This window comes from Choloepus didactylus, chromosome 22 (assembly GCF_015220235.1).
Source record: "Choloepus didactylus isolate mChoDid1 chromosome 22, mChoDid1.pri, whole genome shotgun sequence".
In the NCBI taxonomy this organism is placed as follows: Eukaryota; Metazoa; Chordata; class Mammalia; order Pilosa; family Megalonychidae; genus Choloepus; species Choloepus didactylus.
The window spans coordinates 22,775,737-22,792,119 of record NC_051328.1 but is presented as its reverse complement, the minus strand read 5'-3'; the positions used below and the strand labels follow the sequence as shown (position 1 = coordinate 22,792,119).

Below are 16,383 nucleotides of genomic sequence, written 5' to 3'. Positions count from 1 at the left end.
CCCAATTCTTATTCCTTAATGCTCTCTATATCCAGCTCCTCCACAACAGTGTACCAACGCGAAAAGGTCTCTGTGTAAGATTCCTTGTGCCTACAGTAGCCGTGACTGGGTCTAGGTGAAGTCTCCATTGATTTATTAAGTAAATGCACACCAATGTATGCCAAACACTGTATTTGGCCTAAAGGATGTAAGGTGAGCAAAATTCAACCCCAGCTGAGAATTCAAGAGGTAATTCAAAACCCTTAGAGAAGTGAATGATCACAATTCACCTTAGGTCTCAGTTGTTCCTTCCCTCCTGTTGAAAGGACACAGGGAAATAATCCATGGACAAACTAGGACTGTTTGGTGCAGTTTCCAGGTTCTTTGTGCAGTGGGCTAGGAACTCTGTGAGGACCTTATGAGGATCAGGATCACTGAGCTTTCTCTCTAAGGAGAAACCTGACAATTTGGAGCCTCTCCACTCTCAGGGTTAGCTTGGTCCTTCAGACGCAAGACCAAAGCCTGTCAAGAGACCTATTTCCCCAAGTTTCAGGGACATGTAGCTGAGTCCTGGTAAAAATAAAACCACCAAACCCAAATAAAAACCTTACTTTCTGTTTAATTTGTTTTGCCAAACAAACACAGTGAAAACTTTAGTCTGACTAATTGTACAGAAAATAGAATTTGTAACCAGTAGCAAACACAACAGGATAAACCTAAGTCCCTGGCAAGCTGTATCTCCATGAGCAAATCAAACAGATCCCCTCATAGATGGCCTCCTGGGGAGGAAGATCCTAGGAGGCAGAAGCACAGAGCTGCCAGTCCCCATCAGAATCACAGGCTGCACCTGGGAAAGAAAAGCATGAAAAGGAGAAGGAGAACTGATGTTACTTGAATCTCTTATCATTACACACACAAGAGTAGTCTCTGACTGCTAGCCAACCTCAAGTTGTTGTCTTCCTAAACCCACAGTCCCTAAGCATCCCATCTGATTCCTAGGGGTTACAAGTTCAGTGATTCTGAGCTTCTGCTTAACCAGAATCTGCAAGACAAACTGGGGGGAAGACCAAGTCATAATTGCTGGTGTCACCAATGCAGAGTCTAGATCGCCAAACTGCTGCTTCAGGAGGAAACAAGTGAGGTTGCTAAGTCACCAGCAAAAGCGTCCAGCTGCCTTAGCCTCAGTACTGCCAACCAATGCCCCAGGAGTATGGGGGAATTCAACAGCGGCCTGAAGTCCCCCTGGGCTAGCAGTGTCCTGGAGTCCCAAAGGCCGCTGGGGGACCCATTCACATTCCGTGCTTCTTGCGGATAACAGCCATGGCCAGCAGCCTATCCTTCTCGCGGAGTTCTTCCCGCAGCTTGGCCTCGGTGAGACGCAGGTGGCGGATGCTGCCTTTCATCTCCTTCATCTTCACCTCCATCAGCGCCAGGATGTCCCGCTGCTCGTTCAGCTTGCGCAGGAGCTCCTCCTCCGTGGTGCCTGACGACAACGAGTACGAGTGGTCGGAGCCGGTATCAGGGAAGCCCTCTTCCCCTACCACCACCAACTGGGGACCCATAGGGCACTCAGCGGCCTCCAGCCCTGCCGTGGCAGCCTCCAGCTCCGAGGCGGCGGCGGCAGCTGCGGTACCCTCTGCGGCTGCAAACTCCACTTGTACTGTCAGGTCAATGGGCTTCACGTCTTCTCCAATGGGAGTGCTGGGCGCCGGGGGCACAGATCCCGGGGCCTGGCTACTGTCCACGGCGGCCTGAAGGGTGAGGAGCACGGCCGCTGAGGCAGACACCAGGTTCGGCTGCAGCTGGGCGGTCTGGGCAGTGGTGGCCGATGGCGACGGCTGTTGCTGCTGCTGCTGCTGCTGCTGCTGTTGCTGCTGCTGCCTGCGGCGGGCGGCCGCGGCCCCTGCGGGTCTGCGCGATACTTTGCGCTCGTTGACGCCGCGCAGCGGGAAGATGGTGGGGACGCGCACGGTGTAGGTCTTGCGGCCTCCCTGGAAGTGGACGCTGCAGAGACGGTGGCCCGTGGTGGGCTGGAAGGTGGAGAAGCACCCACTGACGCCGGCGCGGGACACGTTCTTGAGCCACAGGCGCCGCAGCTCAGCGTCCTTGGGGAACGTGTAGAAATGCAGCGCCTTGTCCCGGTGCGAGTTGTTGTAGCAGCCCGGCACGCAGCACGTAAAGCCAGGCATGGCTGCTCCGCGCGGCCCGGCCCGGCCCACCGGCCTCCCGCGCCCTTCGACGGCTCGACTGGTCTGCCGCCGCCCGCCCCTCGACGGGCGGCGCTGCGCGAGGCCTCGGGCGGCCTCCCACTACTGCCACCCGGGGCGGCCGGCCCGGCCTAGCGCCCCGCGCTCAGAATACGCTTCCCGCCGGCCCGCGCCGCGCCGCCTGCCTGACTACTGCCTGCGCTCGGGAGTCGGCCCCGGGGACGCCGCGAAGGACCGCCTGGGAAGGGGGACTACGCCCCCCACAATGCACCGCGCCAGAAGTCGCTCACTTCCGGAGCGGGGGCTAGCTTATTCCGGCCTTTTTCCAGGGCATCGTCTTGGCCTCAGCAGAGCAAATTCTTCCCCACACCCGGTAGACGAGAGAGGTGTATTCAGTTTGAACTCTGTCGCCTGGACAGCCCCTCACAAGGACCCGGAATCCTGATTTGGGGCCACCTCACCAACGCGCAAGCGCTTTGGGCATTTGTCTGTGGATACTACAATTCCCGTGATTCCTCGTGTTGCGCTCGGCGACCGCGCCCTGGAGCGCCACCTAAGGAAAAGGTCGGTCGCTGGGAGCCAGGACTTGAGTGAGGTTATGGTCCCCTACCAAAGGTGGTCCCCCAACCCCGAGCTCTCCCGGCGGAACCCAGGCTTTGGTGTCCCCGAAGAACCTCAGGAGCCCCTTCTCTGCATTGGGTCTTTCCCCGGCCTGTTTGGGTTAACTAACTTATTGATCCAAATAAAGTCACCGATAGGTGCCTACTGTGTGCCCGGGCACCGTGCAGGGAGTTGGGGGTCTTGAGGGGAGCCAGATCGATCGACCCGGCCTCTCCCTCCTGGAGCGTGACTATCATAGACATATGGGGGACCATCATTTGGATAATAGATGTGAATGCACGCGATTAGATGTCTAATAATATAAATAAACGCTCCAAGGAAATGAAGAGGACAGAAAAGAAAATGAGCGGAAACCCAGTTTATTTTGGATCAGGTAGAACTTGGAAGAAAAGGCAATGAAAAGCTTAGGTAGGAAGGAGCAGCCTTTTCAGCGCACTGTAAAGCCCTGAGGCTAGAAACAGCTCGGCCCCGCCCTTGAAAAACCTGGAAGGGTGGCGGCCAGGGAAGCAGAAACGCCGAGATATCAAATTGGGTCAAATTAAAGGATTTGGGATTTTATTCTGCAGGCAACTGGGAGCTATTGGAGGATTTTAAGCGAGAAGATTGACGAGATTTGTGTTAGCGAGACTCCCTCCCACTCCCGTGACTTCTATGGGGAAAAATGTTTTAAAGGGCCAGAGTGGCTTTGGAAAACCTGGGAGGAGGTCGTGCAGTCACCCGGGGGAATTACCTGCAAGCTAGCCCTCCTTTGCTGAGTTCCACCTTTCTCTCTCTTCTTCTTGCTCTTCTTCGCCTTTTTCCTGACTCACCCTCTCCATTTTTCTCTCCCAATAACAGGCCACTGGAAAGACATTTAAGGCTGGCATATATTATTTCTATTTAAAAACCAAATAGGTTAGACCATTTTAAAACTTGCAAAAGGGAAAAAAAAAAAAAAAAAAAAAACCAAACAAACCACTCCAAGTTAACTGTTACTTTTTCTTTTAGTTTGTTATTCTTTATTATAAGAGGACCCATTCTTGAAATGTTTTAGAAAATACAGGACAGTGGAAACAAGAGCTGTTTTTCTAGTCCCGGCACCCAAACAGTACCATTGCATTTCTGTTTACAACTAATGTGATCCTTGGTTAACTGCGTGGGTTTCAGTGACCCATAACGGGAAAGTCCTATTCCTCCTGGTCTACACAGCTAAAGTCCACAGTTTGACCCCCATCAAATCAAGAAATGGATGATCTGGTATGCACAGCGCATGGTGAAAGATGTGCATTCATTTGGGTGAACCATTTTTATACAAGGTATTAATATGAATGCACACTTATGAATTCAGCAAAAGATCATTGTACCTGCTGTGTGTTTTCATTGTCATACAGTTTCTGATATGGTTCAACTCTTACTTGTCTTAAGACACTTACTCAAAAAATGTTGATGAAAAATCAAATTTCTATAATTTCTTTATGCACACTTCATTGAAGATTATGCTCAGATAAAACTCTTCCTTCTAGTACATAAAATCACCTCTAATCTACACTTAATCTTCTGCACTCAAACATATCTGGAATGCATGGCTCTCCCTACTATCACTGCCTCCAGTCTGCCTACCCTCTATCTTGTCACCTTTGGAGAAAGGCAAGAACCTTATCACATGACTCCCTACTTCAATTTTGCCTCCCCTACAATCTGTTCCTCACAAGGCTGCCAAACAAAATCTGATTATGTCACTCCTGCTTTCAAAGCTCTCCAGTGGCCTTCCATTGCATTTAGAATAATGTCCAAATTCCTTCCCAGAGCCTACAAGACCCCACACAGTCTCACTTACCAAGTTCTCTTGCTCCTCCCTCCTTCATACCAGAGTTTTTTAAAAAGAAGTTGAAAAAAATATTAATTATGTGAACACACAGAATAAAACTGTGCAAAGAAACACATGTCCCAAACTGTTCTGGAAATATTTTTGTGTTTCCTCCATATTATCGAGTTCAAGGCTTTACTATTAAATAAACAAATAACTGCATTAGGTGGTTGCTTGTGACCATGAAAATATGCCTGCAAAGGGCTAGCAAATTAAGTCAGATAACACAGAGATCAGATCTAAATGACAAGAATATTGATAATGCTTTTCCTCTGGAGTTCTCTTATTTTGAGAGGCAAGAATCTAATTTTTTCATTGCTCTATTTTTTAACACAAGCACAAGTATACTCCTGCCTGTCTTCTGTATATGATACTTTACACCCTATCCTGGAGCAGATTCTGACAAAAAGGAGAACTCCATGGTAGAATCAGAACCTAAGTTCTAATTCAGTTGCCATGAAAACTTCTTAGAAAGGTGAGGAGACTGTCAACTCGTAAAAACTACGGTAATGGAGGCTCCAGCATAGACAGAACTTTTGAGAGCTGAAAATCATCTCAAAGTTGCACACGTTTGGAGAGCATAACCTTGGTACCAGGTCACAAACAGCCCACCAAACTTGGGAACAGCTGCCTAGACTCTTCTGGTGGGTACAGACCCTACAGACATCTGACTTGGTCACAGAAGGGATAAAATTATTTGTCCTGGCCCAAGTGTCTCTCCTCATCTTTGGCAACCGAGATGGGAATGAGAGGCATTCTAATAATACCCACTGCTATTTCTTGATGGACTGACTTAATATGTGTCAGATCCTGAATTAAGCCTTAACTCATTGAATCATTACAATCCCCTTAATTAGGTGGTATCATCCCCATTTTACAGATGAGGAAACCGGGGCTCTGACTTGTTTGCCTAGGCTCACTCCTAGATAAGCCTGCCTCCTAAACCCGAGCTCCCAAAGACGACAAAGAGCAGCGAAGCGGTAAGGCGAGAACTACGAGTCCCGTGGAGCTGTGCGGCAGCCTCGCGAGAATTAGCTTAAATACGACGGGCGGGAACGCGGCGGCCGCGGTGGTCTGGGCGGCTGGAGGGTAGATGGCTGAGGCGATGGAGCGCGGAGACTCCCCGGACAGTGAGCCTACGGCGCGCACGCTTCTGCGGCGCGTGCTGGACACAGCGGACCCGCGTACCCCTCAACGACGCCGGAGTGCTCGGGCTTGGTATGTGCTGCTGCTGTTAAAGTACACGAGCAGCCACAGGGACTGGGGATGGTGTCTGGAATCGAGCGCAGACCCCATTTGGCGGGGGAAATCGAGTCTTAGAGAGGAGATGAAGCCAGGACTCCGGGAACTGAGACTGTCTCGACCCTCGTACTTTGGCTCGGGTCAATTGTTTGTGCCCCCATCCCGGGGCTCCAGGCAGAAAGGCCTCGAAACTTGGAGCCCAACTTTGCCGGCGTTTTGGGGGCCCCACTTCTGGACGCGAAGGATAGGTGCTCAGAATCTGATCCTTTGCCCTGTTCTCTAGGCCATTTCCCGCTAAACCAGCCCAGGATTGTGTCCAAATATCTGCCCCGACTTTTAGCCTCCCAGGTGGTCCTCATCTTTCCCTGCACTTTCAGTTCTACTGTCTCTGTAGCTCTGATGGAAAAGGCTGGGAACTGAAGGGCACAGCGTGAGCAGACGCCAGGAGGCAGAACTGGGATGATGCTTTGCCAGGGAACACAGGGAATTTGCTCTGGCTTGGTGGGAGGCTGAGTGGTTAAAGGCTGTGCAAAAGTTGGGGAAGTTAGCATTTGCCAGACTGGGGCAGTGTAGTTCCTTAATAGGCAGTGGGAAGCCATTCATTATAGATTTCAGACCTAATGGTAATGAGGTGGGAGCTGTCTTCTGGGAACATTTATGTGGCTCTGGAATCCAAGAGGTATTGGACTGGACAGATAAGGCTGGGGTGATCAATATGGTGGCTGCCATCAGATAACTGATAAGTACTTAAAAGGTTTAAAAATACCTAACTGTCCCTCTTGGATTATTTTAATGTCTGGAATGGATACTCTTTCCAGTTGTTCCTCTTGTCTGTGTGGCTCACTCCTACCTATCCTTTATGATTTTTCCAAAGTCACTTCTGTGAAGCCTTCCTCAGTCCCTCTCTGGCAGGGTCAGTCATATTCCCTTTCTTCCCCGCCCCTCCTCCTCTCCTTCATCTACACCTCTTGTGGACATAAGGCTGGGAATAGGGGTTATGGGAACAGCAGGTGGTTTTTGGGTCCCTAGCCCTGATGGTAAAGGATGTCAGCCAAGACCCCTGGTGAAGGCATGTCTTTGTATCCTCTAGCTCCCCCTCCCTACACAGTTCTCAGAGACGTAGGTCCTTACGCAGTGCCCAGAGGGACCTGCTTGAAACCACTAACTGCAGGAGGCTGAGCAGCCAAACAAAGGCAACTGCTGGGCGGCGTTCCTGTGGAGCCAGGGTAAGTGTCCAGCCCACTGACCGCTACAGGGCCCTGGCTGCCTTCAGCGTTCTGGGTTCTAGCTCTGCTCTGGAGTCCACCTGAAGGACTTTCAAGGTGAAGGAACAGACTGGTTGTTTTGTGCTTTTGCCCATAGGCTATTGGCAGATGGCCCCATGTTCAAGCCAGTGGGCACCTAGAGGAACAGACACCCCGGACCCTGCTGAAGAACATCCTACTGACTGGTTAGTGAGTGTTGGCCTTCTAGTCAGAGTTAGGCACCAGTTCTATACTATCCCTCATTCAGGGCAGACAGCTCTGCCAGCCCCACCTTCTCCTTTCTGTTTTCTGCAGCCCCAGAATCTTCCATTGTGATGCCAGAGTCAGTAGTGAAGCCAGTGCCAGCACCGCAGGTGGTCCAGACCTCCAAACAGAAAAGCAGTCGGGGCAGGTGCACAGTGAGCTTCCCCCTTGGGTTGGGCTACTGGGCAGCTTTAGTCAGAGGGCCTCCTAGGGACTCTAAAACCCAGATTTGGGCTTCTGGGCCTATCTGAGATCAGCTCTATCTTTGTAGCCTGGAGCTGCAGCTTCCTGAGCTCGAGCCCCCCATAACCCTGGCTCCAAGTCTACTGGCCCCTAGCAGGAGGAAGCAGAGGCTGAGATTGTCAGTGTTTCAGCAGGAAGTGGACCAGGAGCTGCCCCTCTCCCAAGGTGAGGCTCTGGTTACCACCTATTGCCAACCTCTGCCCCTCCAGTCCTCTGGAGAGGTTGAGAAGGCCTGAGGGAGGACTGTCACAGGCCTGGATAACTTACTGTGGTTTCTTCTTTTTTACATCTTTTTCCTGGTCACTGACAGAGCCTCATGGGAATGCAGATGCCTCCTCCATCACCAGGTATTGTTGCTCTGATCTGAGGGTTGGGGGAGGAGAGGCTTGGGGAAGGAGGAGCTGACTGGGATGGAATCTGGTGATACTTCTCCCTGCCAGTTTTAGCCTCATAGCATGGTGGCTGTGTTGCAAAAGAGGAGAGCCCCAGGGCAGGTAGGGGAATCCTCTGGGGAAACTAGGCCTCAGGCAGCTGACTTTCCTTTGTGCCTCTCTTCCTCCCAGCAGCTCCCTCAACCTGACCTTTGCCACACCTCTCCAGCCACAATCAGTGCAGAGGCCTGGTTTGGCCCGCAGACCTCTCACCCGCCGACCTGTAGATGTGGGTGCCTTTTTGCAGGATCTGCAAGATACTTCGCTGGCCTTGGCTCCTCTAGGTGAAGTTGAGGTTTCCCCCTCCCAGTCCTGTGGGGAACCCCCACAGCCATCCCACTGACAGACAGGAGATGCTGCTGAGTCTGGGGAGTCCAGGGTCAGCTCCCCTCTCTGTAGGGTCAAGGACAGTGAGTGCTCCTGGCTGGTAGGCCTGTGAGGAATTTCTGCTTTCTTCCCATGAAGTGCTTCTTGCTTAGGTGGGGCCCAGCCTTAGTCTCTCAGTGCCTCCCAGGACCCCATAGCTTTGTGAAGCTACCGAGATAAGGGCAGGAAAGGGGTGTGGTATGGTGACTGGAGCTTGTTGAAAGGGGTCTGGTTTCAGGATCAGCTGGCCAGTTAGAGGTTAGAGCTGACCTACGAGCCTGATACTAGACAGAATTCACCCGGGTAAGAGGAGGATTTCAGACAGAGGAAGCAGAGTGAGAAGTGGAGAGTGGAGGCATGGGTGAGCAGTGTGTGTGGAGCAAGATGTGGAGGCCTAGGAGTGCTAGGCTAAGGAGTAGGTAAGGAGTTTGATAAGGAAGGAGGACTGTGGGAGAGAGAAAAGGCTCAGAGTGGTCCAGGCCTCTGTGCTAGGTGGTCTTCTCCCTCTGAAGGCAGCTTGGGCAGACTCATGGGGTCAACTACCTGGGCCCTGGTGGCTGGGTAGCAGCAGGTGGGCCTGGAATAAACTGAATGCCAGCTGGCCCTTGATCCCTAGGTGACAGCCGCAGAACCCCTGTTGCTACTCTGCCAACGGACACTGTCTTGGAGGACACCCAGCCTTTCTCCCACCCCTTGGTTGGCCGCTCCCCTAGTGTGCACCGTTCTCTGCCCTGCCCCTCTCACACTAGGGCTGCAGATGCTGAAAGAGCTGTTGGCCATAGGACACGGAGCAGTGGGCCTGAGCTACAGAACAATAGTGAGTATGTAAGGCAGGTACCCTGGAACAAGCTTGGCCTGGGCAAGAGTTGGCACTGGTGCTTCCCTCCTCAGGTCCATATGTGTGCTCCCAGGGCCCTCTGGCTGTGGATCCCTCTATCCAAGAGCAGATTCAGTGTTGGGCTAGGAGACTCCACACCAGTGCCCTGGGGCAGCCTCTGGCTCTGAGCCTTGTCTCTCCATGTGAGCTAGGCTGGGGTTTGCTATTCCATCTTTACCCTTTTTAAAGCTACAGCCTTAGCCATCTGCTTCTTCAGCCTGTATTCTTTTGCCTTCTTTCAGGTCCTGGGATACCAGCCCACCCTCTGGCAGGAAGGACAGAGGAGGTCAGCGTCCTTGATGTGGAGCCCTTAGAGGTAGGAGTTGGTGAGATGGCAGAGGAAAGGATGGAAGAAGGCTTGAACATGAGTGAAGTGAAAGAGACAACAGGAGTACAGGGACCTGCCAGGGCAGAAGAGCATGAGGGGCACATAGAGGTAACCAAAGCAGACGGATCCCAGGGGATTCTTGAGGCCATGGAGCCAGAAGAATCTTCAGGGGACGAAAACACCTCTGGTGGGACAGGTAAGGGGGATCAGGGGCTAAGTGGTGACAGCTGGGTTCAGGCCCCGGTCTTGGAGGAGGTCTTGCCTGGTTTATGTTTTGGGGCACTGGTGGGTTGGTATTAAGGCGCCAAGGAGATTCTAAAGGGCCCCTTGCCTGGCTGGCTAGAGCTAGGTGGGGGCCCTTGAGGAACAGGACAAGGAGGCTGAGGACCTGTAGGGCTGGGTGAGGTGGTCAGGGCTGAGCCTCCTATAACCCTGACCCTCCTCTGCAGCAAGTCCAGAGTTGGCTACCAGCACCCCCGAGTTTCTCCGGGCCAGAAAACTTCATCAGTTTCCTGAGCCAACCCCACCACCCAGTGCTACAGAGTAAGATCCCAGGACCTCATTTGTCATGGGCCTTTTGGAAGGGGTCAGGCACTGAGACTGGTGTAGGGTACCCCATGTACCACAGGGTCATATACAAACACCCCTCTTTCTATGGGTGTGCACATGATTTTCCAGGAGAACAGGTGGGCTGGGCTGGGTGGAGCTCACCAAGAGGACATCTGTGATTCTGGTGCCTGCCTCCAGGGGCTTAGAGAGACTGGGGAGGGAGGAAGTGCCCAGGTCAGTAAGTAGTAGAGAAGATTAGCAGGATCAAGACAGGCACCAGTAGGCTGCGGGGAGGAAATGTCCATGCCGAGGCCTGAGGGTCATGGGCTGAGCAAGAATTGCTTCATTTGATGAGGCTTGACTGGGTGTTGGGTCCAGATTGTGGAGGACTGCAAGGCCCTCTGTCCCCACTGCCCCTCAGCAGATGGTTGAAGCTGCTGAGCTAGGCCAGCCAAGGAACACACAGGCCCCAGTCTCAGCAGGAGCCAGCAAGACTTGTCCAAGGGTTTCTTCAAACAGCAATTCAACCACCTCTGTCTACTTCTGCCTCCAGCTTATGTTCAGAACCTCTGGAGCCTCTTTCAGCCAGATTTCCTCCCAGGGCCCGAACCGCTGGCCCCAGGCCCCGTCAAGATCCCTACAAGGCTGGACTGAGTCACTATGCAAAGCTCTTTAGCTTCTATGCTAAAATGCCCATGGAGAAGGCGGCTCTTGAGATGGTAGAGAAGTGGTGAGTCCTGGACACTCAGGTTTGGGGGAGGAGCTCCTCAGATCCCAAACAGCCCATTCAGTCTGCTCTACCCCAAACTTCTCGGCAGCCTGGACAAGTATTTCCAGCATCTCTGTGATGACCTAGAGGTATTTGCTGCTCATGCTGGCCGTAAGACTGTGAGGCCAGAAGACTTAGAGCTGCTGATGCGAAGGTGACTGGGCACGGGGTGGGAGTGGGGGTTGCTGGGTGTGGCGGGTCTGTCCTCTGCATGCATGGTGATGGGGTTGGAGTGCTGGTGCTGATTCTGTTTATCCCTGTCCCCCGTCTGCCAGGCAGGGCCTGGTCACTGACCAAGTCTCACTGTACGTGCTTGTGGAGCGCCACCTGCCCCTAGAGTACAGGCAGCTGCTTATCCCCTGTGCATTCAGCGGCAACTCTGTCTTCCCTGCTCAGTAGTAGCCAGGCTTCGACCCCTGCCCTGTCCCCACCTGTGCCCCATTGACCGCACATACTCTGCCAGGCTTCCTCTCTGCCCTCCAGAATCAATAAAGTGTCACAAACAGAATATATTGTGTTTAGGTGCTTGTCCTGGGGCCAACCAGGCAGGGACTGACCTGACCCCCCCAATCCCCAGTACAGCCAGGAGAAATGGCATGGGTTCAAACAAACAAAACCTTTATACCAAAGGCAGGGGCTCACAGCCCTGGAACACTCAGGCTGCCCACAGTGGCCCTAGCTTGCAGACTCCTGCTCTCGAGGCCCCTTGCGCCTTATATCAGATGCCTGAAGCCGTTCCAGCACAACCTGGAGCCATGTCATGATGTCTTCTTCCTTCTCATTGCCCTCCTCTGGTAGGTCTGTCTCAGGAAGCTGGAAGGCCTGGCTCAGGTAGGTTCTCAGAGTCTGCCTGTCCAGGCTGGGGTCGATGTTCATCAAGGCCTCACGTAACCTCCCTAGGGTTACCTCATGTTGGCTACCCCCCAGAGAGAGAGAGAGAGAGAGAGAGAGAGAGAAGCCTTGACCCTTCTACTCTGTACCCACAGACACCAGGGTGCCCTCCCTTCCACTGGACTTGAGCAGTGTATACTGCTCAGCAGCACACTTGGTGCACAGGGAGACCCAGGGACTTGAGATGTGGCCCAGCCTGTGGGACTCATCTTTGGCTGAGTGGGCCTAAGGGCCCCAGAGTCACTTACAGTTCCAGGCCCAGCTCCTGCTTTATCTCTTGCATATACACCTCCTTCTCATCCATGTACTGTTCCCACAGCTTTTGCACAAAGGGCTCACTCTGGCCCTCCTCGTTCTGGGAGAGGCCACAAGGCAGGGTGAGGACACATTGCCCAGGGGCCAGCCGAAGCGAGTTCCTGGACCCCCTCACCCACCTCTGTAAATAGTGAATGGTAGTTGAGCAGGTCTGCATTGCTGCTATTGGGGTGCCAGCCTCCTGCCTCCATCAACTCCTGAATTTGCTCTTCCTTCTTGAGGGGGAAGGTACTCTTGAGGATGGTGCTGCGGGTAACACGAGGGCCAATAGACCTGGTTGAGGCCTCTTCACCCACCTTCCTGCAGCCTCCACTCTCAGCCCCACTAGTGCTCAAAAGGGCAGCAATTGTTAAGGCTATGGTCCTTCTCTACCAGGCTCCCCTTTTTCCTGCACTCCCAGCCTGGCCACAGAGGGTAATGGACAGGAGTTTGCAGGAGTTTGGGGTAGCCTGGCTTGGCCTCTCACCTGAACTGCTCGATGGATAGGAGTCCCTCATTCTGACTGTCAGCACTCGTCATATCCTTCAGTAGCTGTGCTATTATCTCCTTGTAGTTGACATACACACTCTCTCTCATCTACAGGGAAAGAAGTATTCACTAACTTGCTGCTTTCTGGAGTGGCAGGGGTAGAGCTGGGCTGTGCTGGGGACAAAGGCCCCTCTGTCTCCCCAAGGGCAGCAGGTGCAGGGGGTGGGGTGGGGGCGGGGGGAACACTCACGTCCAGCTCACCTTACCCATCAAGATGGCATAGAAACGACTCATGACGTCGTTGGAGTGGAAGAGCTTGATTTTTTCAAAAATGGTGTAGGCCCAGGCCATGGCATCCCTTGGTCCAAAGCGACGCTCCAGGAAATTGAAGAAGAAATCTGGAAAATTCTCTTTCTGCAAGGTGGGGGGTGGGGGTTGGTGGGGGGCTAGGTCAGCCTGCCCCAGGGTTAATTGACCCTGCTCCCTAGCACCTCAAAGGTACCCGCTGGAGGACTCTGGAGGCCAAATTGGGCCAAGGTGGCTGGTGAGATCTGACCTTCTCCTCAGCGAGACGTTCCTTCCAAGCATCCTTAAGGAGGTTTACCACCTCTTTCCTGGTTGGCTTCTTGTTCTCCACAGTGCCATCAAACTGAAGGAAAGGGGGGACAGCTTCTCCATAGCCCTGGAGCAGAGAGCCCCAGATGGTTCCCCAGAACCTCACATCTCAGCAGCAAGGCCTGGCCTTTCTGACTCTGGCCCCAAGCTCCCCCAGCCCAGGGACTCCTACCAGACCAGGGAAGAAGTCTTTCTCCCGGAGCAGGCCCTCTCCAATTTCCTCCAGGAGCACATCCACCAGCTGGTCGCTGTTCTTGCCCTCGGCCAGCATTTGCCAGCGCTCTGGGCCCCCAGCCACCACATCTGCAGTTGGGGAGAGACAGCTAGAGCCCACACCAAGCTCTTGAACCTTCTCTGGGGCCTCAATGGCCATTGTTACCTTCACACTTGGTCCAGTAGGGCCGTGGTGTGGAGGTACGCTGGATTTCCTGCAGCTCAGCATAGAACTGGTCCCGCTCTTTTAGTGTGCTCATGTGCAACTGCAGTAGAATCTCGTGCTCCTTACGGACCTCTTCATAGTCGGCTCTCAGGCTGTCCAGCTGTGGGCAAGGTGATTGGTCCTAGCTCCCCACCTGCCTGACCCTGCCTTATCCCTCCTGGCCCTGCCTGCCCTCTACCACCTGCTCCTGAAGATCCCTGTTGGTCTTCTCCTGCATTTCGAAGTCCCTCCTAGGCACCACATCTCCAAAGTTAGCCTTCATGGTGTTGAGCTCCATCTGCGTGCGGGTCAGGTCTTGCCGGGCCATCTTCAGAGCCAGTGTTAATTTCACAGGATCCTCTCCCCAGATGCCTGCCAGGGAGCCCACCAGCCCTCATCACCCTAGTTCCAGAGCCCAGGACAGTTAGAGCACCACTCGGGGTCTTGTCTCCAGCACTACTGAACCAGGGCTTCAGGCTTAAGTAGAGAATCCCAGGACATGGAGTACCAGGCTTGTCCCTGCCCTCAGGGAGTCTAGGCTACCTCAGCTGCCAGCAATGTGCCTACTTATTCCTAGCACAGAAGACCCTTAGGTGGGTATGGAAAGGGCAGATATTAGAGAGTTGGATGAATGGGAGGTGTATGGTGAGAGCCAGATTCTTTGCAAGTGTCTCCTCTTAGGGAGAGAGAAACCCCCTTGGGCTTACCTGGGGATTGGGCTAGAGACATGTCCTCCCGCTGATAGCGTAGCTCATTCAGGTCTGCGATAAGGATCTTGCGGGCATCTCGCTCGCTGAGGTAGTGAAGGTACTCCTCAGCCAAGCTTTTCCGCAGTTTGGTCACCTGTTGGGAAGGTAGCTGTGTGATCAGGGGCAGCTGCTGTATCCCTAGATGTAGCTGGTTACCACGGGATGGTATGGGTGCTGGGTGGCCCCATCAGAGCCTGGGAACAGAAAGGTGATGGAAGCAGGAGACTGGCTATTCCTGAGAAATTCAGCAAAATGCCAATGCTCCTTCCTATGGAGAAAGCCTGGCAGCCAAGAAGGAGTCTGCCAGCTCTAAGGCCACACCAAGCCAATTCCCAGAGTGTGATGGAAGCAGGGGATCTAGGGCGAGGTGGCTTAGAAGGTCACTCCAGGCAGAAGGGTGGAGGGAGTTAGGGGATAACATTGGTGCCCAGGGCCTCAAGGTCACACTCCTGGGGTGGGGGGGTAGGGCAGGAATCCAGGGAATTGCTCATCACACCACTCCCCAGTCACCTCGCTCTGCAGTGAGATTTTCTCCTCATTCTTTTTGTCAATGACTTTCAGCAAATTCATCTTCTCTTTCTTGAGCACTGAGATTTCGTATCTCTCTTCAGCCCTCATGGCCAGGATTCTCTCATTGCAGTCCTCATTCACAGTGACAAGCTTGGCCTTCAGGGGCTCCAGAGCCCGGATCCTCTCCCTCTGGTGGGCTAAGCAGGAACAGTGGGAGGGACCCTTTGGGGCCATGGAGAACAGACAGCCAGGAGATACAGATCCTAAAGTCACAGGGGAGTGGCTAGTCCCTTGAGAACTCCAGGAGTCTGTACATACCTCCTTCAAAGCCATGGTCCCTGCTTAAGGCCTTTCTGCATTGCCTCCCCCCTCCCCAACTTGCTTTTAAACCAGAGGTGGAGTCCAGATGAGGAGCAGGGTTTCTCCTGTGACTCACTCTCAATAGAAATGGCACTCTCTATTTCCTACAGATAACCCCCCCACCATGCATCCCAAAGATGAGAGGTAGTCAGGTGCCCTGTGGTACCCTGTCATAGAACAGTGTAAGCAAAAGGCTGATCAGGGCTTGGTGACTTCAAGGTCCAGTTAGTAGTTGCCCCAGATTTGCTGCAGAGCCCTAGAAGAGCAGAATAGGATCTTTTCCACCCCTTCCAGGCTCAGCCCAGGTGGGAGAGCAGCTGTCTTACCCAGCATCACCTCATACGCATTCTTGATGGAGGACAGCAATGGCTTGTATGTTTTGAAGTCCTCTATGAAGAACTCAAAGATCTCTCTGAAAGGCTGGCAACAAAAGGAAACCTGTCACCTCCCAGCCCAGAGTTGCCATTCTCAGTGGAGAGCTGAGTCTTTCTTTACTTAGTAGTGTTTCAGCATGAAGTTACTGGAAACCCACATTCAAGTAAACTCTCTGGGCACCCCTCTGATTTCTCCCAGTGCCATGGAGTTGTGGGGCAGCTCTGCCTCTTTTGACTGCTCTCAGGCCTAGCAAACCACCCACTCTGTGCCCAAGGCCCAAGCCCCCTCTCGGGCTCTCCAAGCAGCCAGCCTCTTGCCTTGCAGGCACTGGGCTTCAACTGGCCTCTCACCTGCACCCCCTCCCCATCTTCAAGCCCCGAGGGGACAGGATATCGAAGTCTCTAGCCTGGCTTTGTGACCACCAAGTAAAAGTGTGGTTTCCTGTTCCACCTGGACCCATGGGAAGTTTTTGGAGGCAGCACTGCTCACTGGAATGAGCACAGGCTCTGGAATCACACCTGAGTTTGAACACTAGCCCCACCACTTTATAGCTGTACGCCTTCTCCAAGCTTTAGCTTTCTTGGTGTAGTAAACTGCTTGTGAGATCACATGTAAGGTCCCAGTCCAGACCTGAAACACAGAGCTCAGTAAATGTTTAAGTCAGTGAGTCAGTCAGAAGTTAGGAATTCTCCATCATCCCTATTTGAGCAGTGAAT

At 53.2% G+C, this 16,383-nt stretch overlaps 3 protein-coding genes across 5 annotated transcripts in view; 1 reads left to right on the top strand and 2 right to left on the bottom strand.

The window, feature by feature from the left end:
• Nucleotides 1–578: 578 nt before the first annotated feature.
• On the bottom strand, nt 579–2,580 carry THAP11 (THAP domain containing 11). Its single transcript, XM_037816313.1, has one exon. It carries the CDS (start codon nt 2,166–2,168, stop codon nt 1,269–1,271), a length of 900 nt encoding a protein of 299 aa, XP_037672241.1. The 5' UTR covers nt 2,169–2,580; the 3' UTR covers nt 579–1,268.
• Nucleotides 2,181–11,474, top strand: CENPT (centromere protein T). 2 transcript variants are annotated; one of them, XM_037816312.1, is made up of 14 exons: nt 2,181–2,750; nt 5,534–5,871; nt 6,986–7,121; nt 7,258–7,345; nt 7,455–7,551; nt 7,675–7,811; nt 7,957–7,993; nt 8,213–8,361; nt 9,060–9,260; nt 9,563–9,844; nt 10,098–10,191; nt 10,751–10,927; nt 11,016–11,120; nt 11,242–11,474. In XM_037816312.1, the coding sequence occupies exons 2-14, from the start codon at nt 5,747–5,749 to the stop codon at nt 11,363–11,365; spliced, it is 1,752 nt and encodes a 583-aa protein (XP_037672240.1). In that variant the 5' UTR covers nt 2,181–2,750; nt 5,534–5,746; the 3' UTR covers nt 11,366–11,474. The 2 variants fall into 2 exon arrangements, with proteins under 2 accessions (XP_037672240.1, XP_037672239.1); XM_037816311.1 differs by having other exon boundaries at nt 2,183–2,750; nt 8,210–8,361.
• Nucleotides 11,475–11,563: 89 nt separating this feature from the next.
• TSNAXIP1 (translin associated factor X interacting protein 1) overlaps nt 11,564–16,383 on the bottom strand; it is a 28,661-nt gene continuing 23,841 nt past the window's right edge. Inside the window, exons 5-16 of one of the 2 annotated variants that reach the window (XM_037816373.1) lie at nt 15,619–15,712; nt 14,933–15,129; nt 14,381–14,516; nt 13,876–14,045; nt 13,635–13,794; nt 13,428–13,558; nt 13,197–13,322; nt 12,902–13,054; nt 12,639–12,748; nt 12,292–12,418; nt 12,106–12,212; nt 11,564–11,882 (exon numbers count right to left, since the gene is read on the bottom strand). In XM_037816373.1, the coding sequence (XP_037672301.1) occupies nt 11,642–11,882; nt 12,106–12,212; nt 12,292–12,418; nt 12,639–12,748; nt 12,902–13,054; nt 13,197–13,322; nt 13,428–13,558; nt 13,635–13,794; nt 13,876–14,045; nt 14,381–14,516; nt 14,933–15,129; nt 15,619–15,712 (1,752 nt within the window). In that variant the 3' untranslated portion in view covers nt 11,564–11,641. Of the gene's footprint in view, nt 11,883–12,105; nt 12,213–12,291; nt 12,419–12,638; nt 12,749–12,901; nt 13,055–13,142; nt 13,323–13,427; nt 13,559–13,634; nt 13,795–13,875; nt 14,046–14,380; nt 14,517–14,932; nt 15,130–15,618; nt 15,713–16,383 lie in introns of both variants that reach the window. The other variant, XM_037816374.1, reaches the window with a different exon arrangement.